This window comes from Meleagris gallopavo, chromosome 17 (genome assembly GCF_905368555.1).
Source record: "Meleagris gallopavo chromosome 17, MGAL_WU_HG_1.1, whole genome shotgun sequence".
Classification (NCBI taxonomy): Eukaryota; Metazoa; Chordata; class Aves; order Galliformes; family Phasianidae; genus Meleagris; species Meleagris gallopavo.
Genome location: NC_139420.1, coordinates 10,968,117 through 10,994,546, shown reverse-complemented (window position 1 = coordinate 10,994,546; position 26,430 = coordinate 10,968,117). Strand labels below are relative to the sequence as shown.

The 26,430-nt window shown below is 44.8% G+C and overlaps 1 protein-coding gene across 5 annotated transcripts in view; it reads left to right on the top strand.

Annotated features, from left to right (window-relative positions):
• MTMR3 (myotubularin related protein 3) overlaps positions 1-26,430 on the top strand; it is a 73,483-nt gene that overhangs the window by 44,731 nt on the left and 2,322 nt on the right. For 2 of the 5 annotated variants that reach the window (XM_085238829.1, XM_085238828.1), the window contains 13 exons: positions 1,639-1,735; positions 3,459-3,572; positions 10,037-10,242; positions 10,466-10,597; positions 12,539-12,650; positions 13,737-13,932; positions 15,292-15,477; positions 16,811-16,981; positions 19,043-19,188; positions 19,853-21,254; positions 22,932-23,042; positions 23,504-23,592; positions 24,810-24,836. In XM_085238829.1, the coding sequence (XP_085094955.1) occupies positions 1,639-1,735; positions 3,459-3,572; positions 10,037-10,242; positions 10,466-10,597; positions 12,539-12,650; positions 13,737-13,932; positions 15,292-15,477; positions 16,811-16,981; positions 19,043-19,188; positions 19,853-21,254; positions 22,932-23,042; positions 23,504-23,592; positions 24,810-24,836 (2,989 nt within the window). The remainder of the gene's footprint in view (positions 1-1,638; positions 1,736-3,458; positions 3,573-10,036; positions 10,243-10,465; positions 10,598-12,538; positions 12,651-13,736; positions 13,933-15,291; positions 15,478-16,810; positions 16,982-19,042; positions 19,189-19,852; positions 21,255-22,931; positions 23,043-23,503; positions 23,593-24,809; positions 24,837-26,430) is intronic. The other 3 variants (XM_010720416.4, XM_010720415.4, XM_010720417.4) reach the window with 3 other exon arrangements.

The following is a 26,430-nucleotide window of genomic DNA, read 5'->3' as shown; positions in this document are numbered from 1 at the left end:
GCTACCCAGACAGTTAATTCAGCACGTGACATGAGGTTTAGTGGCCATTCCTCACAGCAGCTGATAGTGAATCCCATCCTCAGTGCACCAAGGGCATGCTGCTCTTCCAACAGAACATTTAGAGACAGAAATAAAAGGCAGTAATAAGGAAGAGCAGGACAAGGAGTGGTGGACTGGCCAGAATGTATAGTTCCAGTTTCATTTCTGCACTTGAGAAAGGGTCAAAGGCCTGTCCTCACAGAGAGGACATTTCAGGATGATCTATTCTAGGTGGCTAGAAGATAATAAATTCAAGCTCATGCAGGCAATAAGAGTTCATGTGAGAAGTGGGAAAATGTTGGCAAGCTCCACTCCAATCGATCTGACAGTAGGAAAGTAAAGCAGAATGCAGTGCCTCCATGTCACTGAGATTGGCCTTTTTGAAGATTCACAGCCTGGGAGGCAGAATAACTTCTTTTTCTTTCTTTTTGGAAATGATTTTACCAGTGACATGATGGAAAGTGAGTAAGTGACAATGGGCAGTCAGGTCCCTGGTTTCACCAGTGAGCCTTGAAGAGTGTTCTCTGCACACAGAGCCATTCTGCCATTTAAACTTTCAAGCAGCGTGAGAAAAACAATCTCATTAGACTTACCAGATACCTTGCACGTGGGAAAGCTCGTCTAGAATTGCAGGGTGCCATTTTCAGCACATGAACTGAGCTGTAAAAATGAATAACATTGTAGCTTTTCTTTCATGGTTAATTAAGTCTTGTGGTTGGGCCATTATCTTTATTCTTACTTTACCTTTTTCTCTCTATTTATCTCAAATTGCTTGGTAATATCACAGAAATGTTTCAGGCATGGACCTTTACGTCCCCAGGGACACGTCTGCCTGCACGTAGATCTCGTGTATTTAAGGACACTGAAGGCTTTCTGAAATATGTAAAAGAAAGATGTAATACTTAAAGCATTAATTTTCCTGTACTTTTTTCTCTCACTTGCTGCCTCAGGATTTTGTGGTAGTATTTAAAGAGGCAAGCAATAGAAAGACTTGGAATCCTTTTTTCCTACTGTTGCTCAAACATTTGCATCTGTTGTAACGTCGACATTTTGTGCAAGTTATCTTCTTCTACACTCTTAAGTACCATCAATTCTCCAGACTCTATCAAAATACTTTTTCCTTTTTGTATGTTTTTCAGCTGCATTTCAATAATTTTAAAATTATGTCCAGGAAAAAGTGGAGCTCATTCCTTTAATATATTAAACTTCATGGCTGATGTCAGTGTCTGACGATCACACATTTAATTCTCATCACCTCTCTGATTTATGCAGGTTAGAGATGGAAGCCTGAGATGCACATTAATGTACAGAGCTTACCTGTTTTTCTTAGGTGAGCCTACAGAGGCAGGTTGTTTTAGAGAAAATTCTGTTCTATGGATTTTGGCATTTCCAGAGAGCTGATCAGGGAGAGCCATCAGTACAGGCTGAGTTACTTGTGCTTGGTACAGGTTTTCAAACAGGGTTATGGAAGGTGGACAATGCTTCTGAAATGTTCTTTCCTCTGTTTAGTATTTAATGAGCATGGTGTCTTTTTCTGTTTTGGAAGGTAGGAATCTTGTTATTTCACCTTTATTTTCTCTCTCTGCCTTTGATACCCAGGAGAACATGTAACTTCAAGGTTTAAAAATGAAGTGGAGAGGATGGGTTTTGATATGAACAATGCCTGGAGAATTTCCAACATCAATGAAAAGTACAAGTAAGTTATGTGGGCTGCTGATCTGCAGCCAAACAGCATCTCAAAACACCACTTTTTTATAGCAGGTTACTGGAACTTTTTCCAAGTTCTGCAATTCCTAATAAGGGACAATTAAAACTAGGATTTTTTTTTTCTGTTTTATAGCATAAATGTGCTTTTAAAGTAGTATGCAGTGTTTTGTTAACTATTAAAATTTTGCAGGCTTAGAAATATCTGATTTTGATGTGCTTGCTGGAGAACTCCTTAGAGAATAAGCTTTCAAGTGCAAGAAGGGAAGCCTTAAGAAGTCAGCAGAGAGTGGAGCTGTACTGAACTTACAAAAAGTTTTTTTTAGCATACTTTATTCTCTAACTTATGACAGAGCCTTGCAGGAAAGAATATAGTTTGGATGAGTCAAACCCACAGACCCCGAAATAAGTGGAAAAAGCCTTTTCCTGAGAGTATGGATAAATAAACGTCCCCTCTTCTGTCTGCTGGGTCAGAGAGAGGTGTTTGTCTGTTTATGGTCAGTAGGAGTGTACTGCTGGAGCCCCATCCAGTTTGGTGCAAAGCCAGCAGTAACACTTGGTGATGGAACATGTTTCATTGCCTTGTCTATGGAGGATAATGACTTGCAGTTGGAAGCTGCTGTTACTGCAGTAGTTGTGTCTAAAAATCTAGCCTAGTAAAAACAGTAAAGAATGCTGAAGAAAAAGAGAACTTCAGTGCCATAAGGAAGCAGAATAATACCAATGCTTCATTCTTGTGGCCAGCACTTGAGATAGGATTATTTTTTTTCAGCACAATTGATACATTTTTCTGAATAAAATGCACTCAAATCTGTCCTTGCTCAGTGAATGTGTCTCTTTTTAAGTTCCCTCATGTAACTTCACTGTAGGAGTGTGTATTCTATTTTCAGTAAAACATATCAGGTATTGAACTTACTTGATTATTTTTTTAAAGGATATTCTCCTACTAGTGTATATATTTTAAACTGAGTTATAAAAATTATTGTGGTAGACTACCCAGAACCATAATGTAGTTACAACAAGCAACACACAATGCTGATTTCTTCTACTTATGTTTTAGGTAGAAAGGAGGAGGAAGTTTTTCCCCCAGAGGGTGGTGAGGCAGTGGAACAGGTTGCCCAAGGAGGCTGTGGATGCCCCATCCCTGCAGGCATTCAAGGCCAGGCTGGATGTGGCTCTGGGCAGCCTGGGCTGCTGGTTGGTGACCTGCACACAGCAGGGGCTTGGGACTGGATGATCACTGATGTCCTTTTCAACCCAGGCCATTCTGTGATTCTATGAAAGAACATCCAAAATGGACAGCATTTTATTGTGTCAGAATTCAGTTCTGTTAGAAATATAACTAGGATGGCGTGTGTGTGAGCAGCACAGGTGGTTCTTCTGTGCTTTGTGACCCAGTAAGTGAGTGCTTAATTCTTTAGCTTGGGGAAAACGTAGAGGTTTTTTGTGTGTGCCCAGTTTATTTCAGCTGATGGAGTCTCAAATCATCAGCGTGCACAAACAGGAATCTTCTAATCCTGAGCTGCACCTCGCTGTTCACAGTAATTTTGTAATACGCTAGGGAGAAGCTCCTTAATGTACAGTGAAACAGTGTCTAAGAGAACTGCTGGACTGATATCAGGTTGCTTGTCGTGTTCTTTGGTTCATGTTTTGTAGGTAGTGTGTAATTGCTCTGTGCTTCTTACATCCAACCCTATGTGCTGCTTTTCTCACAGGCTCTGCGGTAGCTACCCCCAGGAAATTATAGTTCCTGCCTGGATCACGGATAAAGAGCTGGAGAGCGTGGCAAGCTTTCGGTCTTGGAAGCGCATCCCTGCTGTTGTGTACAGGTGGGCACTGGAACAGCTTTCATCAGACAACAACTGAGATGTTCTAGCAAATAAAAGCTGAAATAATTTGGAACCATGAGTCTTGGCTTATCGTGAAATGTCCGCTCACCGAGCTGGACAGTCTTTAATGAAAGTGTTAAGGATCTTTTAAATTGGGAGTTTTATTGTATATTCAAAGCAATTAGAGGCCTACCTCACATCTTGCCTTGTTCTTGTGTGTATAACATGATGTGGAGGGATGATTCATTCAGGCCCAGGACCTGCCAAGGTAGGACTGGGGAGCTAGAAAGAGGCAACAAAACCTGGCACAGTCTCCTCTGCACTGCCTGTGGGAGCCATACCCAAGCTGATCTGCTCAGTTATCCACTCTGGGCTTCTGCTGCTCTGCTCCAGAAGGATCCCAGAGGCAGTTTGTGTGGATGAGCAGAATAGGACCTGGGAAGCAAGTCATCCTAACAGTTCAGACAAGGATGCCAGGGAGCTTTTGTACAAGGAAGGAAATTCAGACCTGTGATTAAATGACAGCCAAGTGTGATGTGTTCACCTTGATGGTTTTGGGGGTTTTGTCTCTGTTTGCTACTTGCACGTATACATCACTTTGTACCTATTTAAATCTCCAAGAGTGTGTGCACAGCAGCACATATTGGCTCTTGTCAAGCCGTTTATGAAGTAAGACAGACGTGTTCAGTCTGAGTGTGAATAATGGTTTGTATCTTTTAATTCCAGATGTGTTGTGGTAGCACTCAGCATTGTGTGTCCTGCAAGGCATTCATAGGGCAGCATCTCAGTTAAGGTAGTTATGTATTTTGAAAATATGAAAATGAAAAAATGTAAGGTGGAGAAATTGATGCAGCTGAAGAAATGGTAAGTAGCATCTCTAGCTAGGTACTCCTGCCATCTTTCTTTGGTTCTCACCTGGCCTTTTGGAAGAAGAGTCATGCAGAAAAGAAACACAAGGAGAAAACTCAATCTGTGCACTATAAACAAGAACAAATCCTAGAATTATTTAAAACTCATTTACAAAATAATGCATTTGTTAGTCCCCTCTACGTATTTTATATAGCTTTAATCAGGCAGCTTTTTCCTTAAAGTAAGTCCAGCAATTGTTCATAGGATAACTGCTTTTCTGACACATCTGTTAGCAGCTTATTTAGTAAGAAATATTTCAGATTTTTTTTCCAAGTATTCTGGGACCTTTGTACTCGTATCCTCCCATAGATGTTTAAAATCTCTTCAATTCTTTGTCATCTGATTTTTTATAAACATAGCAAATACTGAGAGTTCCATTAAATCTGCCCACTCATCCGTTCTTCGAAATAGAGAAGAGCTGTTTTCTGAGTTGCAAGCGAAATTTAGAGGCCAGTAAAGTAGACAGAATTGTATGACCTCGGTCAGAGGAGCAGGCACACAAGAGTTAAGGATAGGCTGCGAAGCACCATTTACAAAGGATAAGAATTTCTGCTCCATGAGTGGAGAACAAATCAGTTGTAGCAGCAAACGGATGGTTTTGAATCCTCCTGTGTTTCCTCCTTTTTTCCCTCAAGAGATGCAGTGGTGGCAGCCTCTCAAACATTCAGGAATTGCCCCCATCTTCCGTTCACTCTGTGATGGGAAAAATGTTTTCCAGTATATGCTGATTTTTTTAGACATAGGTAGTTGATTGTTGTGGTACTACATAAGTGTTTGTATGTATAAAAGAGAGCAGTGGAATTTATGTACGGTTTTGTATCCAGCTTCCAACACCTTATTTCAGAGCTTTGTGCCCTTGATGCAGTTGTCACGTAACTGGGCACACTTAACACGGGGAAGCATTGCCTCCATTCTCACTACAAGGAGAAGCAATGGCTTCCTGAGCTTCTTGGGTACAGCTGCGTTCTGGAGGTTTATGGGATGGTGATTTAAATGGTTGAAAGACCTCACTGAGTGAAATTGTTCAGTTGCTGCCATTAATATTCGACTGCTCGGATGAGTCTACATATGTTAAATTACAACACAATATTTCATTTGTATCTTTGTTCCAGTGAGAGAAAAGTTTCCCTTTCTTGGTTTCTTTTTCCCTTTATCTTGACACTTAGTAATAGATTTTTGAGACATTCACTTCATTGTTCTGCACTCCAATAGAAGCCAAATCAGCTGCTGCTTGATGATCCGTGTGATTGGAAATCCATATATAGTTCTCCCTTTATATATGTGACATAAAGGCAGCTTTTTTTCCTTACTTTTGAGGGAGTAATGGGCAAAAGCTCATTCAGCATAATTATCTGTTGAATGATTTGGGGACTATTGATTTCATTATTTATTGATCGCATTTAATAACTCTGCTCTTATTGCTTGACTTCAGGGAAGAAAGTAATAATGTTTTAAATACACCCAGTAACAAGTCTCAGATATTTCCTGAGTGCTGGGATGAGGCAGCAGCAAGGCAGACACTTGGCTACAAAAACCTCTTTGCTCTCGTAAAGCATTCAAAAGCTGTGGCAGTATCCAGAGTCTGGGAAGTTGAACAGGCTGAGTTCAGAGGCAGACTTCAAAAAATACTCCTCCAAGATTGCATTTCCCTGTGCTCCTAGGAGCACTGCTTCCATTTGATGATCATATTTCCAGAAAAATGTGACACCCAGCTTCTGCAGTTTCCCTCAGTGCTTGCCTGTTTGAAAATCCAGGCACGTCTTGAGGCAGATGAATCTGGGCTGGAACAGGTTCTGTAGCTTACCTGTCTTTGGTCCCAGAAAATCAGTGTTAGGAAGAAGCCTTTGGGAGTTTTAATGAATGAGACAATGCAGGGGACTTCATCCACATTACACAAACATTATTATGAACTCCTGAGAACCTACTGAGAAATGAGCTGTGTTGGAGGTGCCCTTGGGTCTGTCACACTGCTAAAGGTTGTTGCCCATGCAGGCAGTGCTTCTGCCAGCACAGGAAGCAGAGGTAACCAGAACTCTGCATGTACCGTACCTGCTGAATTACTTTGGTGAATTACAGTCATGATTTCTTTGGTTGCAAGCACCAGTAGGTAAGCTGTGCTGTGCAGGGAGCTGTGCAGACCTTTATTGCTGCTCCTTGTGGTTGCAAAGACTTGGTGGATTTATTGTTGTACTCAAAAGGTTGCTTGAACAGAAAGATTAAGCTTATGCAGAGGTGGGTTGTACATCATACAGTTATATGGTGCTTTATAATGGTTTTTATAGTTATTGAGTGACTAATAAACTACAGACCTTCTATTTTCCCGTCTGGAGGCTACATGTTACTGTGTCTCTAGGAGATTAGAAGGTCTGGGTGGAAGGTTTGGTTTAATATTTCTAATTCTCTTTTTGTTTTGCTACTGCAGTGTGAATGATTCCACCTTATCCTCAGGTCCATCCCAAGGGACCTCAGAATCACACTTAAACTATTTGCTGTTTTTTGTTTGTTTGTTTTCCTGCAGCATTACTGTAAATAGAATTGTTTGCTGATTTCTGCTTAGGACTATTAGGGCTTCACAGCCATCAGCGAGCTCAGCTCCAGTCCTGGTGGTTCTGATATTCAGGGTATAAATGGGAGGCGAGAGCCAGGAGATGAAAATATAACTGTTTATGATTCTGTGAAAATGATCCTGCAGGTAGGTGGTAATGAAATCCCAGAGAACATATGGGAGAGTAAATGAGCTTATCTAGGTGTTCAGAATAGAATTATTGCATATATAATGATGTTTTATTTTCCCTTGTTATTTGTGCCAGCGTACCAGGGAGCTAGGCGGCCTCTCAGTGAGTGGCATATATTTTTTGCTCAACTAAATTTTTATCAATAGTTCTGCCTCTGGAAGGCAGTTCATTTCAACAGCCATCCATTTTCCTTTGCGTGGAGCTGGCTGGCACCTGTTGTAAATGCCGTGGCATTCAGATTGCTTTTCCTTTGCTTCTGTTAATGCAGCGTGTCAGTTGCTTCCTCTCAGTGAAAGAATTTTATATGAAACCATTACAAAAGAGCTATGAGAAGTACTTAAAGTACAATATCACCAAATACTTTAGAATTCTAAGTTTTTCAGCAGCAAGTCTTAACCTGATGTTCACACCGAATGAGCGGTGTGGGGCAGCCTGCTGCTGCTCCCTGCACTGCTCTGACACGTGGCTGTGCTGAGCTCTGGCTGCAGATTATAAACCAATTTCTGACACCTGAGCACCCCAATAAATTGGTTACAGAGAGAAAAAAGGTGAGATGTGTTGGTGTGGATGGGCCTTCTTCCTGTTCAGGACTCTCAAGGCCAACTGTAAATTTAGAGTCATAGAATCTTAGAATCACCAGGGTTGGAAAAGACCTAAAAGATCATCCAGTCCAACCATCCACCTATTACCAGTAGCTCCCACTAAACCACGTCCCTCAACACAACATCCAGTCTTTCCTTGAACGCCCCCAGGGTCGGCGACTCCACCACCTCCCTGGGCAGCCCATTCCAGTGCCTGACCACCCTTTCTGAAAAGTAATACTTCCTAATGTCCAGCTTGAATCTCCCCTGCCGTAGCTTGAAACCATTCCCTCTGGTCCTATTTGCTTAAAGATTCAGCTCACCCTTACCTCTGTGCAGTCAAACAGCACTTGGTGGACTTGAGGCTGGGATGGTCAGTTTGTCTGCAGGAAAACTCCGTCTTCTTTTCCTCCAGCATAACATTTAGGCACAACAATTGGCACTTAACTCTAGGGATGTGGAGGTTGTGTTTCCACTGGTGCTCCTGAGCAAGGAGGGCACTGCCTAAACACACCTTTGTTGGGGGGATGTGTGTCTGCAGGTCATTGAAACAGAAGGGAGAGCAGGTGGGGAAGTGGGTAGAGTCATTCTGACGGGCTGTAAGGCAGGGAGTGACACCTCCTGTGTCCCACTCCTTGGCACCACTCAGTCACCACCTGGCTTGAGCAGAGTCATGGCTCTGCTCTTCCTTTGCATCCCCAGCTGCAGTGCCTTTCTTGTGTGGCTGAGGTCCTGTGTCTGGGGCACGTCAAGGAGGATGGTGCAGAAGCCATGTGTAAGCACTGCAGTGAATGGGAAGCTGCGTGTTCTGCTGGCAGCAGTGGGATGTGTCAGCATGGGGACAGCGAGCGAGAATTAAGCGGTGATGTTTCAGAACACCTTTTTTTTTTAAGAGAAGATTATAATGATAAGTGTCTCGTCTGTTTTCCAAAGCATGTTTGCAGCGGTTGGATACTCTTCAATTACTTCACATCTGTTCTTTTTGTGTAGTCAATTAAAAAAATAATAATGCTTAATAATTCTTAAGGCATTTAAAAAACATATATATTTGATAGACTTCTCTCTTATTTTCCAGTCCTCTGAAGTTTCATCAGTGTATAGAGTACTTAAAGTTTATATCCCATTTTAGAAGAAAAATGTTCAGTTAATAAGCAGTTTTTCCTTTTTCATTGCTACTTAGGTATCCACAGAAAAGTTTATGTGCTTGTGCACTTCGTTACCAGCCTGGCACCAGACTGGTGCTCACATGGAGGAGAGCAGTGCTGCTGGTGCTCTCCTGCAGGATGTGGTTGGTGTGAGAGGCAGCAGGTGAAACACACAGAGGGGGGAGGAACAGAGAAAACCACACCTAGTGGAACCTCAGGAGGGGAAGAATCTGAGAAGTGGGGGAGGCAGGGCTGAGAAGCTTAGGGGGGTGACATTTTGAGGTCTTGGTTGGTTTTTAAATCTTTTTTTTTTTTTTTTCAAGTTTATATTAAGATGGAATGTCACTCTTTCCTAACAAACACTAACAGCAATCTTCAGAATGAGCAAAACTGCAGATGTTCAGCATTCAGAGAAACTAGTGCAGTAGTGCCTAAAATAACTTGGTTCTACAAAGTGTTCAGGGACTGCCTTTGGTGCTTCACAGATGGTGCTTGGAAGCGGATACCATCAGTGTGCAAGTTGGTTCTGCTTGGTGTTAAATATCATCAGACAGAAGGGTGCTGCATTCTGCCATTTCATACCAAAATCATAACATTCTTCCCAGATTCAATTAGTAGAATGTTTTGATTTAACAACAAAAAGCTCATCAAAGCATGAACCTCTGGTTTTACTCCTTTCTAGCTGTATAATTTAGCACGAGCTAAATTGAACTTTCACATTTAGTCTGTCATACTGCAGCTGTAGACCTGACTAGCCAGGTGTTGAATAGCCCTTTATGGCAGCCTGTTGTTCTGAAATATTCCCCAGCTTTTACTGGCCAACAGGCAGCAATGTTAAGAAGGAAAATGCTTTGTTCTCCATTACCAACCTCAGCTTTGACTTTTACCTTTCAGTGAATGTGTGGTTACAGCAGCGTTTTGAAGTGAAGCATGTGGAATGCATTGTCCACTGAATCACAGACTGGGGATAACTGCTGAGCTATAGGTTCCCCAACAGGAATTAAAATGCTGGAGGGAGCTGTTTAACTTTTCTGTGTTTTTCATCCTGACCTTTCAAGTTATGCACTTACTCTTTCTATTCTGTACATTTTCAGGCACCAGAGCAATGGAGCAGTCATTTCCCGCTGTGGACAACCTGAGGTCAGTTGGTGGGGCTGGAGGAATGCAGATGATGAGCACCTTGTCCAGTCTGTAGCCAAAGCCTGTGCCTCAGATTCAAGGTCCAACAGTAACAAACTAATGAATGGAAATTGTTCAAGAGATTTCTCCAATGGAGGAGACCTCTCTGATGTGGAATTCGGTAGGTTTGCCACTGTTCCTTTTCTGTAAAAGGCAGAGCTTTATATATAAAGCTTCATCTCCTCTGTGTGCTGTAACAGATTGTATCCCTTGTATTTAATGAGGCATTCTCTGATTTCTGTGTGCACAGTGCATACGCGCTGTGGGATTTGAGTGAATCATGGCTGCAAACAATGCCAGAGCATCCCTTTAGTTATTCTTCAGTTGCATATCTTCTCCCCCAGATTCCTCAATCTCTAACGCCTCGGGAGCAGAGAGTTTGGCAATACAGCCTCAGAAGCTTTTGATCTTAGATGCACGGTCCTATGCAGCAGCTGTGGCTAACAGAGCCAAGGGTGGAGGCTGTGAGTGCCCAGGTAAGCAGTGCTTCTTCACGTTTTTGTATTAAGTTGATCAAAACCATTTGTTGGACTATAATTACAGTGATACACTTAGGTAGTGCATATCTAACAGACTGCATGGATGCACGTACTGCTCATCTAGAAGAAAATCTTGGACCGTGGCAGCTGTCACACAGCCCTTCAGAAGGACAGCTTTAACTCTCGGCCTTCTTAGAGAACAAAACCAGCTGGTAACAGGGCTCAGTGTATGCTGGACTGTGCTGATTGTCTTTCCCCTGCTGTGTCAAATACACAAACTAGGGTGAGACAAACGCATCCACTGGGCTCGTGTCTGGAAAACTGAGCAAACTTTGAAAACTGTTAACTGCAAAGGATAGCAGTGTTCCAGAATGGTTGTGCAGAATACAACTTTTCAACAATTTTTGTAAAGCTGAAATATTTGTAAGCATTTATGCTGTAACCCGAGGCAACTGAAATCCTAATCCATCTTGCATTTCTCATACATTCACATTTATCACTTTCTGTATTCTTTGGCACTTGCTAATCGTTGATGATACAAAGAAATTATTTTATTGCTGTTGGATGCAAATACAGTCTGTTAAAATACCATGGCTGGATAATCTGAAAAAAAAACAAAAAAACAACCCAACAAATTGTTGATAAGGTAACAAAAGCTATTTCAGCCATGTATTCCTGGGTTGGTCTTTGCTGCAATAGCTGCATTTTGATAAATGAACACCAGAAGAAGAGATGAATTTTCCATTTGACACCTCAGAATGAATGAATAACTCGTCGTCATCGCAGAGTAAAACTGCAAAATGGAAAGCAAAGTGTAGTAAGGTTAATTTTCCTCGTGTCTATCCATTCTTGAATGCTTTGTAGGAAATGTCCAGGCAGCTTCAGTGTCACTTCCAGTGCATTTGACTTGTGTTAAGTGCTTTATTTACACTGATATTTTTTTTCCCAGGAATCGCCAAGTTTACTTCATTCCCAAGTGTAACATTTATCTCAGTTATATTTGTTTTGTGCTATTTATAACATCATTCAGTAAAAATTGCAGAAATACTTAGTCTGGTGCTGTCAGTCATTTTGGACTGCAGTTCCTTCTTTTATCACTAACAGGATGTTCTGGTTTGGGCCAGAATTTGTTGGGCTCGTTAACATTTGGGAAATCAAATGGTAGAAGGCACACTCTTCTAAGAGAATACTGGATTTTCTTACACAAGCAATCAGTATCCCATTCTAATTCATAATTCTTTTTCTGCTGTAGGAGAGGTCATTTATTGCTGTCATGTCATCATTTTGTGCAAATAGAAGCAATAGTACACAACAAAGCTCAGTCCACTCGTGGCCACTGACTGTGCTGCTGCTGCTTCCCCAGCAGAGCAGTTGTCTGAGTACAGGCTGCAGCAGCATCTGAAGGCATGCTCAGTAATTCTGTTCTCCTAACTTTGAGGATCTCTCAGGTGTTGCATGTTCCTTGCAGTAGAGAAATTCAGCACAGAAGGATTGAAGTGACCTTTCAGCCTTCCTGAGCGGCTGTGAAAGCAAAACCATAACTCCTATGAGAAATAGAAATTAGCTTACCAAACGTAGGAACGTCCACAGATTATCAGTTCAATGTATCCTATGCTTCTCAGTCTGCATAAAAACATTCTGTAACCACCAGCAGTAGCACTATTCCCACAGGTTTGTGCTCTGCCTTTTGTAATGTGAAGCAAAACATTGAAAAGAGATACAGAAACACTTTGCTAATTCTTTCCTGTTTTGATGTGCTGTAATGTCTGGAACACCCACTGAAGTCCAGGCATTAGTTTTTCATTACAGAATATTTGTAAACAGCTTCTTTCATCTGCCCATAGTACCACTGGTTTGTTCTTGTGAAGAAGCTTCTTTTAGAAGTTAAGCTAAGCATAGTTTTTAGTTTCTTCTCTCTCTCTCGGTATTTCCCTGCAGAGTATTATCCAAACTGTGAAGTAGTGTTCATGGGAATGGCAAACATTCATTCCATCCGGAAGAGCTTTCAGTCCCTGCGTCTGCTCTGCACGCAGATGCCAGACCCAGGAAAGTAAGTGGCTGTTCAGTGGTTTTTGCCTCTATTTACATCTTTCTATATTTTTTCCCCTGCTGTTTTGTAAACTGATGTTCAAGAGTTATGTTTTTTCCTCTTACTGACTTTCCTGTGCAAAAATGCAAAGCTGTGTTTTTCATTTTGTAGAATTTGTTGTAGTATTTTCACTGAAGTAAATCTAGAAAATGAGATTGGGAATTATATTTTAGCCCTGAATTTTATTCCTGGAATCTTATTCCTTTCAAACGGGTTTCTGAGTGCTAGCACTTACTCTAATCTGAGCTTCCTGGATCTTTGATCTTTGCAGCCTGCCTCTCCTTCAGAGTATTCTAGTGCTGTTCCACATGCTTCATGCAGCTGTGGGGGCTTTTCAGGGAATGTAGCCCTTCAGTGCTATGGGGTGATGAGCCTCTAGTGGTGCATCACCTCAGGGGCTTCTGAGGCTGGATCTTCATTAGGACACTGCGGCTGCACCGGTCCTGTCTCCCCTACCACTTCCCTGTTCTGAATTTGTTGCTAAATGTAAAACTATGGTTTCACAGTAGATCCACAATAGCCATTACTGCTGAGCTGGTAGGAGAACCTCGGTGGTGCTGTGATTCTCAGGCACCTCAGCACACCTCGGAAAGTAGTTGAGATGTGCGTGATGGCAGAGGCAGCTCAGAGGATCCAAACCTCCACTGCACAGCAGAGTTGTCCTGATGATATGGCAGAGCCTCAAGATCTGCCACTGACAGCAGGGCTGCAGTGCGGCCTGAATCCTCAGCTGGGAAGAAGGGGATCAGTACAGGGCTGCTGGAAGTAACCGTTACTTATCATGGTGCTTATCATGGCCTCTGCTGCTGATCTGCTAGGCACGTATCTGGGCAACTGCTGCAGCCTGATTGTGGACTGCAAGGCTTTGTTTCTTACAGCTCAGGGAAGGTCTCAGCAAAATGTAAATGACAAATAATCAGCGATGACATTCGCAGCTTATTAAAGTACACACTTAATAATGGTTGTGCCTTGATTTGATGAAATCAGAGATTCAAACCTGGAAGCATTTTAAAAGAGCAAAGATTGTCCTTGTTTGTTTTCTTCTAGTTGGTTGTCAGCTCTGGAGAGCACCAAATGGCTGCAGCACTTGTCTGTGCTTCTGAAATCTGCACTGCTTGTGGTTCATGCTGTGGACCGAGACCAGCGACCTGTCTTGGTGCACTGCTCGGACGGCTGGGACCGAACCCCCCAGATTGTGGCTCTGGCCAAACTGCTGCTAGATCCCTACTACAGGACCACAGAGGTTTGTAAGCCATCTGGTAATGAAGGAGGCCTTTATTGAGTTTGGGTTCCTTTCCGAGGAATTTTGTATTAAAAAATAATTACAGAATTTTCAACGAGAAGCAGCGCAGGAGCTAGCAGGAGTTACTAACAGCAGTCTGCAGATGCAGTTACGTGTAGGTGTAAATACAGTCTGTAATTCAGGAGCAGATTATGTTTTTCCTCTTTTCAATAGCTGCCCTGTCATGGTGTTCCTTTCCCCATATTTAGCTTAGGAACATGCAATACGGAGTGCTTCTGGCACAGCTGCGGATTCTCAGCCAACTGCTGATGCAAAGCCTTTCTCTGTTTCTCTTTTCTAGTTTTCTTAACTACATATTTCTCCAGTTTCATTTCTTCCATTATCCCTTGTCACTTAGTTATAACACTTGCTTTTTCAGCCTGATTTTTTTCTTCCATGGCTTTTCAGCACTGTGGGATATGTGATGGCTAGATTCCATCTGTCAGCCCACGTGCAAGATGCCTTTGTTGTCTAGAACAGAAGTGTGTGTCTGTGCACCGTGCTATAAGCTGGTGTTGAAACCCTCACATACATGTGGGCAAGGAACTGAAACTGTAGCAGTGCCCTTCTGAGGAAATTGTGGAGACTTTCTCAGATCCTTTTTCACATGGGTTCTAGAGGTCAGCATCCACCAGGTCAAAACACTCTGCTCTGTCTCTGGTGCAGAAGTGTGCCACTAAGAAGCAAAACCTTTCTAACGTAGATTTTAGGTCCTGTAAGACTGGGTGTCACAGCCAGGTTCTTCAGTAGACACTTTTGGAGTGTGCTTTGCCCTTTGAGTTTGCATGAGAAATTGTGCAGTCTGACCTTTATGGCTGTGCTACATTTGATACACATGCAGGCAAGCAATCTCTGTGAGTGTGGATGTCTTGTCATGGTTGAATTATTTTCTTTTTTGACAGAAAGATCTCTCCTTTCTTTTCAAAGGAGAGCATTAAGATTTCCCTTTATATCCAAGTGAAGGTTACCATTATCTGGGTTTGAATCAAGATTTGAAGTTCCTGTTCTCCCCTGCCTTGAGATAGCTCTCATGTCAAGGTCTGCTTCCTCATGAGTCAGAGGACTTAGTAGTCTGTCTTATTCCCTTTCCTGTCCATGTGAGCTTGGGAATTCATTTCAGTCCTAATTTCACTGTGCAGCTTTTAAGAAAATAGAGGTATTGGATAAAGGAGAGGAGGTAAGAGATGGGGACTAATTCTGAAGGGAAGTCAGGAGTGGGGACACAGCAGTAAGATGAGCTCCACGAGTCTCAGACTTTTAAAAAAAAAAAGAAAGAAAGAAGCAGAGAGGAAATTTTCATCTGTACTTGTATTTCTGCAGGGTTTCCAGGTGCTGGTGGAGATGGAGTGGCTGGATTTTGGCCACAAGTTTGCCGATCGCTGTGGCCATGGTGAGAATTCGGATGACCTCAATGAGCGCTGCCCGGTGTTTTTGCAGTGGCTGGACTGCGTCCATCAGCTCCAGAGGCAGTTCCCCTGCTCTTTCGAGTTTAACGAAGCATTCCTTGTGAGTTGTGGCTTGAGAGCTTGCTGTTTTATAGACTGCTCCTCACCCAGTGCAAACATACTGAAGAGCCCTGAGGGGTTTTTGATTTTCCCACCTACCTGTGACAGGATATCTTCGGCCCGATAAAGGAAATGGGAAAGCTGCCCCGATGAGCGACAAAAATACTTGTGTACTTGTGGAGCCTGGGGTTTGTTCACTCTTAAAACAGAAGCAGGGCCCTTAAGGGCTTCTTTTAAACTTTAAAGGATGAAACAAATGATATGAATTTAATCGTTTCACTGAAGAGTTGCTGAAAGAAGTTCAGTGTAAAACATCCACGCAACATAAAATTGTTTACTGACAGTATAAACTTCCCTTGACTTTGATCTCTTTGGATGTTGAAGATAACTCTTCTAAGCACACCTTCTCTTCACCTTTCCATTCGATTTTTCTTTCTTTGCTGAAAATGTACAGGATGTGTTTATTTTCTTTGGAAGGGGAGAGCTCTCTTATTAGAAATTTGCTTGGGGTTGTCAAAGCCAGTTTTTAAGGCCAGAATGCGGGTCTCTGGGAGGTGGACTCGCTGCCTGCAGAACTAGTAACCTGAGGAATAAAGGCTTTTGTGGAATGTCTGATCCACTACAGATTTAAAGCACACTGCTGTGATTGTAGATGACTTGCATTACTGCTTGCCAGCTCGGCCGTGTAACTGAGTTTATGTACAGCCCAAGCTTAGCTCAGTTGTGAAATAGGATACATAAGATTATAATTAGCTCCCCTAGCTCACTGCTAATCGATGGGAGCTGTGTGTGAACATTACCTTTAATGTTCTCACTGCCTTACAGCAAAACCCCCAGTCTGTTTGTGCACAGCCTCTGGGACTGCTGGGATTATTCGGGTACTTAAAGTTGGGTTCGTGTTAAGCTGCTTGGTCAGGCGTTGAGCACAGTATGGAGTGAATAATGATTAGGATGTATGCTGTGCACATCTGCACCGACACAAATTAACACTTATTCCCACCATTCTTTGTCTTTCTGCTGCTGCATTAATGGTTTATAACTTCTTCAGGTCTGTGAGTTTTAAATTAGCAAGACTTTTATACATGAGTATGAACCACTACTTGTCTTTATATTTTGCAATTTTTCCGTGAGTTTTTAAAAGGTGCCTCTATACGTAAATCCTTTTGCAATTAATTCTTAAGGAGACACAGAAAAAATTCCAGGTTTATTTGATATATCGGTCTTTGGGAAGGGAATGCATTGCTCTGTGAAGGAAAGGTTTCTTTTTTCTGAAGCATTCTTGCATTAAGCTGATGTCTTCTGCCATATGACTGTATCTGTATTGGTCTCTGCAGGTCAAATTGGTGCAGCACACCTACTCTTGCCTCTTTGGTACATTCCTGTGCAACAATGCGAAAGAAAGAGGAGAAAAACACACTCAGGAACGGACCTGTTCTGTCTGGTCTTTGCTGCGGGCAGCAAACAAAGCCTTCAAGAACCTGCTCTACTCCTCCCAGTCAGAATCTGTACGTATCCTTTCTTACCCACCTCATGGAGAGTCTCTGTCTCTCAGGGGACTCCCAGGTCTGATGCTCTCATAGTGTGTCCCACAGTGCAATACCCAGCCTGCAGCAGTGGGACATCGTGCAGGTTCACTCCCCACGAGTACATGCAGGGATAGAACACCCTTCTGGAAGCACCTCAGCTCTCCTCTTCGATATTTAAACTGGATGCTCTGTTCAGTTTTATGTTTCAGGTCCTGCATCAGGTCTGCTTGTATCTGAGGAATGTCAGATGCAATCTCAGAAATTTCTCTGTGCTGGAAGCATTTTTCTATTACTGACATTTCTGTGTTTGACAGATAGACCTTTCTGGAGAATTAAGCTGTGTCAGAGAAGTGTCATAAAATGACATACAAACCCAGACACTGTTTAGATTTAAGTTTAATATAGACACAGAAAATATAACTAGAATCATTTGGCATATTTGTGTTTCTTGTAATACTTTCACATTTTCACTCTGGCTCACTGAAGCTTCCCATCCAGGAAGGGCTTGCAATTACCTTCCTTTGTATTTGATGGAAGGGCGTTTAGAGCTGCACTGTGGTAGGCATGGCATGTAAACAACCAGTCATCAGAGATCACGGTGACAAGGACAGCAAAGACTCTTAAAAATATTTAAATGCTTTTTGTTAATGTAACATCAGATACCACAAACCTACCTGTAAGGGCTGTGCTGTGGTTTTGCATCTGATGGATGCAGCTTATGGTTGTTCCTCTGAGGAAAATTAAAACTTGGCTTAGCAGGAAAGAATTTGTCTGCATTTGCTAGAAAAGGATGAATTCAGTATTCACATCAGCCCTTTATCTCTGCCCGTCTCCTCTGGACGCCATACCTGCATCCTGTGCTCAGTCTGTGTGCAGATCCATCTGTCATGGTGACAGGCAGCATCACAGAGAGCCTTTCAAGACTTTCCAGCCTGGCGTTGCCATCAGCAGAGCGGGTGTGATAGCTGAAAGCATGAGGCACTGCAGATAAATACAGATGGTGAGGGCTTCTGGAGTCGTGGGTGCATCTGAGTGCTCCCTGAGCACAGCAGTGACTTTAGCCAGGAGGAGCTCAGGGCACCCTCAGCTCAGGCAGTGCAGCCAGGTAGCTGCTCTGTCCCTGGGCTCCCTTTACCTGCTGCACTGCAGGTGGGGTCCAGGTGACTTGGGCTGCTCTGGTAAATAGCACACCATAATAAACTAACTGGGATAAATTGTGTGTTCTTAAGAGTTTTACTGATTTCCTATCTTGTCTTCATTTCTTCCTTGTTTTACTTCAGCGTTGCCTCACTGATGTGGCCACATCTGTTCTAAAACCGTGGTCACTAAGAGCAGCAGTCCTCAAACTGAGCTGCCCCTCATCCTCCCTCTGAACCCCCTGGCTGCTCTCTGCCTCTCCCTGCTTTTCCCAAAGAAAGCTGCTTGCAAAAACAGTGAAATTGATAGAGAGACTCGAGGCGTTCTTAAACTGAAACGTAACAGAAAGCATATTCCACAGTCAAGGAATCCCTTTCAAGAGCAGGCTGCCTGTTCAGCAGAAGTATTTCTACATGTACTTAATTTTTCACATGTGAGTGCTTCCTTTAAAGACAGGGTTAGCTTTGATGAATTGGAGCCCTAGAAAGAGGCTGTGAGTTCAGCTCTGGTATGGCACGCTGTAGTACAAAGCACAGGGAAAGCTCTGCTATGGGCTGCTGAATTCCTCTGCACTTCAAATTGCCCAGCAGCATTATTGAGGTGTAGATTCACACAGTGCACATATGCAGGCAGTAATTCATTCACGGGAAGTTGAAAGCCAGCATTGTTATGCCTCAAGCTCCCCCTCTGAAAGAGAAGATAATTACATCTCCAAGTGTAGCTGATTAAAAGTGCCATAGCTGCTCACAGGCCTCCTGAACTATCTAGAGATCTGACACAGCCTCCCAGCTGCAAACCTGAATAATAACCCAGGACTATCCCAGTCAGCTCTGAACACATTTTTACACCCTGGGAGCAAGCAGTTGCAATTTCTGAACAAATGTGTGTGTTTTTCTCTCTCAGGTGCTGTACCCAGTGTGCCATGTGCGTAATTTAATGCTCTGGAGTGCTGTTTACCTGCCCTGTTCTTCCCCCTCTACGCCTGCTGATGACACCTGTGCCCCATACCCTGTTCCAGGCTCTAGCCCTGAAGATCAGCCCCTGGGCAGGTGAGCCTAGAGCTCAGAAATCCCATCCTGTAAAGTAAGATCAATAGAGAATATTGTGGGATATTAAGAGGAGAATATTTGTGGGAGGGAAGTGTTTTTCACAGGCGTATCTGTGGGCTGTTTGACTCACTGACCGAAAGCAGTCTTTCCTTGTTTCAGGTTTGAAAGCTGTTAAGTTTCAGAGGTCAGAGCATAACAAATATATGGAATCTGAGAGATTAGGAAATGAGTTAAGCTGTGGGCATTGCCTGGCTTTGTTGGATATAAGCTTTTATTTGGCCGACTCGAATTTCAGTTCTTTTCCTGTTGCATAACTTTCTTTGCTTTGTTGGTTTTGGGTTTTTTTTTTTTGGTGAAGTGATTCTTTGCACATGTTAATTAGGAGGTGTGACCAGACTGTAAGCATCTGTGCTTTGTGGTAAAGGGATCTGGGAATGTTTGAAGTCTGATTCAACAGATTTTCCTACTGGCAAACAGCAAAGTTCTGAAGCAGCTTTGCACTACAGATGGTCCAACTGTGCTCCTGGATAATACTGCACAGACATCCTAATTGCGGAGGGGAGGTTTTAAGCCATAGTAACTGAACTTAAAAAAACAAACAAAAAAAAACCAACAGAAAAAAAACCACCCTGACTTTGGATTCTGATTGCTTGTACTTGTGTAGGTTACCAAAGACAAGATCCTTTGACAATCTGACGACAGCCTGTGACAGCAGTGTGCCTCCAAGCAACCGGCGTAGCAGTGACCCCAGCCTGAACGAGAAGTGGCAGGAGCACCGCAGGTCCCTGGAGCTGAGCAGCCTTGGGAACCCTGGGGATGATCCGTTTGATGGGGATGGCCTGAGCAAGCAGGGCAGAGCTCTGATGGGAGCAGAGCTTTCTGTAGCAGCCGGTGTGGCGGAGGGGCAGATGGAGAACATTTTGCAGGAGGCCACTAAAGAGGATGTCATTCTGGAGGAGCACTTGAGGGGCAGCCTAGAGACTGCAGGTAAAGGGGATGAGGTTGCCTTGGACAAGGAGAAGAGAACTGAAAATCTACGTGGCTATGTCAGTGAGCTGTGCGAAAAGGCTGAGGATAAAGGTATGGTAATGAACAATCCATGTCCGCTTTCACAAGGTGCTTGTGAGCTTAAAGGACACCAGGAGGAGCACACTGATCTCAGTAACACTATCCAGAAGTTACCTCAGGTGAAAGGACTACAGACTGTTCCTTTGGAGAGTTTTGTAAATAGAGACGCTCAAAAGAATGTGGAGGAAGGTGTGGGCAAGCCTGAAGGAGAAGGAGAGAGCCTGCACAGCGTATCACATGCCGGCCTTCTGTTACCTCTGACAAGCCTGCAGGAGGTGAGAACATCCAACATCGAGAGTTCTACAGAGACCTTAACAGAGAATGAAGCAAAGCAAGAGCTGATTCCCAGGGGCCCGTGCCACAGAGCCCATCTGATGGACAACAGTGCTGACGAGCTCTCGCGAATTACTGAAAACAGGCCAGAGGGGGAGAGCGTGATAGAACTTCAGAAACTGGGCACAAAAGCACACAGGACTTCTGGTAGCGGCAGCACCCACGTCCCAATGCCTTCCCCCTGTGCCTTGCCTTTAGCTGAATGTAAAGATGAGGTGGTGTGTAACGGAGAGCTGGAGCCTGAGAACAAGATGACAGAGAAGCCTGCAGGGCTGGGCATCGTGCAGAAATACCAGGCGACAAACGGGCACTGTGTGAACGGGGAGGATGGGAGGATGAAGATCTCCCTGAGCCGGCAGGTCTCCGCAGCGAGCTGCAGCTCCGCGCAGTTCCACCTGAGGAACCTGCACCACAAATGGATGATGACTCATCTCGGGAAGCAGCAGGCGGCCGGCAGCCCAGACCAACCTGCCAGGAGCCACCTGGATGATGATGGGATGCCCGTCTACACCGATGTCATCCAGCAGCGCCTGCGCCAGATTGAAACTGGGCATCAGCAGGAGGTGGAGACCTTGAAGAAGCAGCTTCAGGAGCTGAAAAGCCGGCTGGAGAGCCAGTTCCTGAACAGCTCTTTGCGTCTCAACGGTGATTACGGAGACGAAGTGGTAAGTGAGGTGGTGACGGGGCCACTGCTGGAAACTGTGGGCTGCTCGTGTCTGCATCTCCCCTTATTGGCAGCCCGCGGCTCTTTGGTCAGGCAGGGATTTTTGTAGCCCTGCAGAGTTTTGTAAAACCGTCGAGGTCTTTCTGAGAAGGAGCGAGCAGATAATCAGAGTGCTTGATGAGCAGCATTACTGATAATGAGTATTTTCACTGTATTTCAGTTTGACCAAGAAAATAGCAGAGGTTTGCTTCAAGCAGCGTGTTTCCCAGTGTATTTGCACCTAGCTGGGCATACTTAGATACCTGCGTTGGCCTTACTCCAAAAACCCACGTGCTTTGCTTTAGTTTTCATTCACGGGAAGGACATTTTCCTAAGGATGTCCGTGTCGTTTATTGGGGCAGGAATGCAGCTCTTATTGGTGCTTCGCATGCAGAGGGTTGGAAGGGTGCAGCAGTGGTTGCTCTGTTAGCTCAGAGCCAAGAATTGGAAGCGAGGTAAAAGAAAAGAAGGGAGAGCTGTGAGGACACAGAGGAGGAGGCAGGGGGCACGAGAGGGGAGGTGAGGACATGCAGGAGAGTCTTTAGGTGTGTTCACACAGTGCTGGCCTGGAGTTCCCAGCTTGGTGCAATACTCGTGAAAAATTTCCTATGTACACATTTAATTTGCTTTATGCCCCTCCGAGACTGGGAGGGGGAAGGGTATTTTGAAGAGCTTTCCAACTTCAGCCTGTTCAGTTTCCTTTGCAGAAGTGGCAGAGGTGCTGGGTAGTCCCAGTACATCTGTTGAGAAAAATGCTCAGGACTTCGTGGCTGTTACGTTGGAGAGATCAACACTCAGTGCTCCTTCTGAGCATCCATCTCAGCTGAGCCTCTCTGAGGTTGGATGTGGCTTTGATTCCTTGGAGAAATGTGATGTTTTGCCTTAGTTTGTTGCACTGCGTTGTGTAAGGGCCTTCTCCAGCCAAGGTGTGGGGCTGGGATGTTTTCTGGTGTCACTTGTTTTAAAACCTCATCTCTGCTTTCTGATTTTGCCTCATCTGGCAGTAAGAGGACTGTCTTTGTAAATCCAGAGGTTCTCAGGCACAAAAAGAAGTAAGATTTTTTTTCCCCATAGTTTTATTTAAGCCAGTTAAACTGCAGTGCTACCAGGCCAGGCAGTAAGGCAGCGTTATTCCCCCACACATGTGGCCCAGATGCTGAGTTTCCCACGAGTGATTCTGCATGTACTTTCCAGATCTTTTTCAGACATCAGGGCATGTATGCACCACCAGTATTTATTTTGAAAATGAAGGAGCCTTGGAAAAGAAACGCAGCTATGAAATTGGAGCCAGATAGCAGCTTTTTGGTCACTCACTCCAAGTGCTGGCATGGGAGAAAGCGGATTTGAAATCCACTCTGCCTCACGTCAGAGGGCCAGAACCCGACCTGGTGGATTTCCTTTTGTTTGCAGCTCACCTCTCACAAACTGCTTCGGCTTTCAGTCCCACTCGGTGCTGGTTTGCCTCTGCTGTCACACGGGGAGCTGGCGGGTGTTGGCAGCCTCCCTTGCCTTCAGACACAGCCTGCTCTTCCTCAGCAGGAGGTTCCCTCCCCACCGCTCCCCACAAGCGGCCAACTTTGATTTGTGTGGAAGTAGGATTATGGGATAGTTCTGTTCAGCTGTGTTTGTTTGCCAACAGACTTCTATACCCGACTCGGAAAGCAATCTGGATCAGAACTGCTTGTCTCGCTGCAGCACAGAGATTTTCTCTGAAGCCAGCTGGGAGCAGGTGGACAAACAGGACACAGAGGTACAGACTGAATCCCTTCAGATCACTTCCTCTTCTGGTAGGATGGGGTGTTCATCATCACTCAAATTATCCCACACCCTGTGGTCACGTCCACCTCCTGTGAGTGATCTGCACGTTTCTCTCATCTCCTGCTCTCAGTGTCGGTGTCTGTGGGCCCTCTGCTGTCAGTGGGCACTTCATGGAGCTGGGCTGAGCTGAGGGAGCATGGTGAGGCCTCGCAGCCCGGACGCCTCTAGAGCACAGAGAGCAGCAGGGAGCTGGACTTGATGACTTCTTTGTTTGTCTGAGGGCAGTTTAGCACGTCAGTTCTCAAGGGGAAAGTTTTGATCTCTTTCAGCGTTATGAACACTGAGTTTCTGCTTTTAAATAGAACGGAACAGGCTTTGCTTGGGCTGTGTGAGCTGAGCTGTGATGGGGTTGTCGCTAGCTAACCTGACAGGTCTGTCTTCTCCTTCCTGCAGGTGACACGATGGCTGCCCGACCACCTGGCCGCTCACTGCTATGGCTGTGACAGCGCGTTCTGGCTCGCCAGCAGGAAGCACCACTGCAGGTAACCCTGAGCAGCAGGGTGGGATGGGGGCAAGGCCTGCACTTGGATCTTCCCTCTGCTCTTAGGCCAGGAAGGGCTTCATTTTGCTGTGAAATTCCTTAGAGAAGGATGGGTGTGGGAGTAGGAGTGTGAGCTTCTGCAGGAACCACGGGCTCTGAGACAACAGGACAGCTTCTGTTCAGCTCCAGTTCACTGCATCTATGTATGAAAAGCCACATTTGGTATCTGTTATGCTCCAGCCTGGATCCCAGTGTTTTCTCTTGAGCTGGATTTGGAGACAGCTGGCTCTTTAGCTTAAGTTGATGAAGATAATTTAGGAAATACTGGTGTGTCTCCTTTGCATTCAGTAGGGGCCTTTGGATTAGATTGCTTTGGAAATCTGAAATTCTTAGTTTTATTTCAAATAAATCCCTATTCCTGTTTTCTGGCCATGAGAAAATGATTACAAAAACTGTCATTGAAATAAATGGCAGTTACCACGTTTTGATGCTTCAATGCTTTTTGAAGTAATGAAGAATTGAAAGCATCCTGTGCCTTCTCTGTACTTTGCTTCACTTAAAATTCTTGTAAAGATAAACAAACCAGGGAGGAATGAATGAGGAGTCGAATGAGATGGATTTTTTTTCAAGTTTCATATCCACTGTGTGTGCAAGTGTAGTTGCTAAGCACAGTTACAGACATCCGAGGGGTTTTATAAGAGTTAAAAGAACACTTTCATGTGTCTCGTGTGGTACTGAGGTGAAGTGCCCCCATCCATCTCCCTGCCCATGGCTTCCCTAGGCCTGCTGGCACTTAGCACCCACATTGCAGTTTTGCAGGCCTGGACTCCGGGGAGCTCCCAGAGCAGGTGTGCGACCTGAACACCTCCAGCACCACCACGAGTTGAGATTGGTGCAGGGTTTCGAGTTCTGTTACAGGTTTCCCTTTGGTGTCTTTGTTCTGTACTTCCCAATGCCTGGTGCAGGTTGACCAGGCTGTCCATGTGAGCTCTCATTGGTAGAGACCAGTGAGGGCTGCCATCCTAACCAACAACAAAACCAAGTATTTGCCTGGTGCGCATTGTTACAATGCACAGTGACCGGTGTGAGTCTGCTCACAGCTTGTTTGAGGGTGAGAATGGTTGAGAAGCTGAGCAGGATAAAAGTATCCGGCTTCCTTCATTACCACTGTTTGCTTCTGTTGCTGTTCCCCTCTGAGCTCTTTCTTCCCTCCTGCAGGGACACTGAACGAGTTGATCAGATCTGGTGAGCATTTACAGCAGCCTCTGTCTGTTGTCTGTCTGCATTTTCTTGGTAACTTCTCCAAACTAACTCAGGCTCTTCCCCCTGTTTTTCACCTGGCTGGAAAGCTCCGGAAGGAAGCTGTGGGTGGCTGGCACGACCTGCTGGATGTTGAGATTGATACAAACAGGCTTCTCTTTCCACAGGAGGGCACTGAGGCTTGGCTTGTGGTAGCTGAAACTGTGGTGTGGATGACACTAACTGTCACCATCAGCAAGTGGTGTGTTTGAGTAACAGAGAATGCTGCAGTGCTTACTGGGAAGAGTTTAACCTTCAAGTTTAGCCATCGTGCATTTATCTCTTAGCTTTGATTCTTTCCCTTTTTGCATTAATTCTGGGAGATGTCAACGTGTTAGCAAGCCGTGCAAGCGTGTATATGCTGATGAAAAAGAATTGACACTGGTTTTGGAGGGACTGTGGCAATAAGAGGTGGTGCAGGGCTGGGAGAGAGGTGGTGTCTCACAAAATGGGTGAACGTGGATAATTTACTACAAGGAGGTCTTGGTGGTGTGATTTTAACAGTCGCCTCCCTCCAAGGGCAGAGATCCATGTTAACATCTCTCGATCCCTCGAGCACAGCAGTGGGCTGCACAGAAAGCTGCTCAGGGCAGAGCGGTTCCAGAAAGCTGTCCTCTGTCACAGAAAGATAAAAGGACAGAAAACAAGTGTTGTGTTAGGAAGCTGGGGAGCTACAGCAGACAGATAATGGTTCCAGTCCCTCTGGTTGTTTTTGACCTGATCCATCTGCAGTAAGTTGCTGTGGATAACTGCTCTTTGAACAGCAGCAACGGGAGCTGGCAGAGGCTTTTCTGCACAGATAACACCTCGTGAATTGGTTTCGCTGCTGCCTGGCTTTTCTACTAGTAATTTCTGACAGATTCCTCAAGACTTCCAGCCCAAGTTGGCCATCATGATGTTCTGGTGCTCAGGTTGTAGCATTAGGATCTGCAGCTGCTGTGCAGAGCTGCAAAAGTCAGCCCTCTGAAGTGGGAAATGGGATTTCTCTGCTGACTGTTCCCCATCAGTGCCCAGCATCTGGGAGCCCCATCTCTTGGCAGTGAAGGATTAATCGAAGCTGCTGGGTGTGAGCAGAGCTTTCTGTCACTCTTGGCAGCAGCAAATCTTTCCCAGCACAAATCTATCGTGGCATAAAATCCCGATGCCCAGGAGTTAATGAGAAGGGTGCGGGGCCTGGAGGCGGACGGCAGACTGCAGGGCTGTGGTGTGAGCCCTCAGCAGCACGCAGGGAGGGCCGCAGGAGCAGCAGGTAACGCTTCCCACACTTCAGCCTAACCCTGTGAGCTGCATGCAGCGGGTGCCCAGCAGCTGGCAGGAGTGCATCCCTGCAGCACAGCCTGAGCATGGCGCTGTGCACTGCATGGTCCTTGCTGACAGCATTCCTGTGTGCAGAAGTGTGGGATGCCGGGAACGTGGCAGGGCAGCACAGCTGGAGGACTGCATCACCTGTGCTGGTTTTTTTTTGTCTGTTCCGTGCTGAACCCTTCCAGCAGCGCCCTTGAAAGAAGAGCAGTCACTGTGTGGATGTCACTGTGCGCTG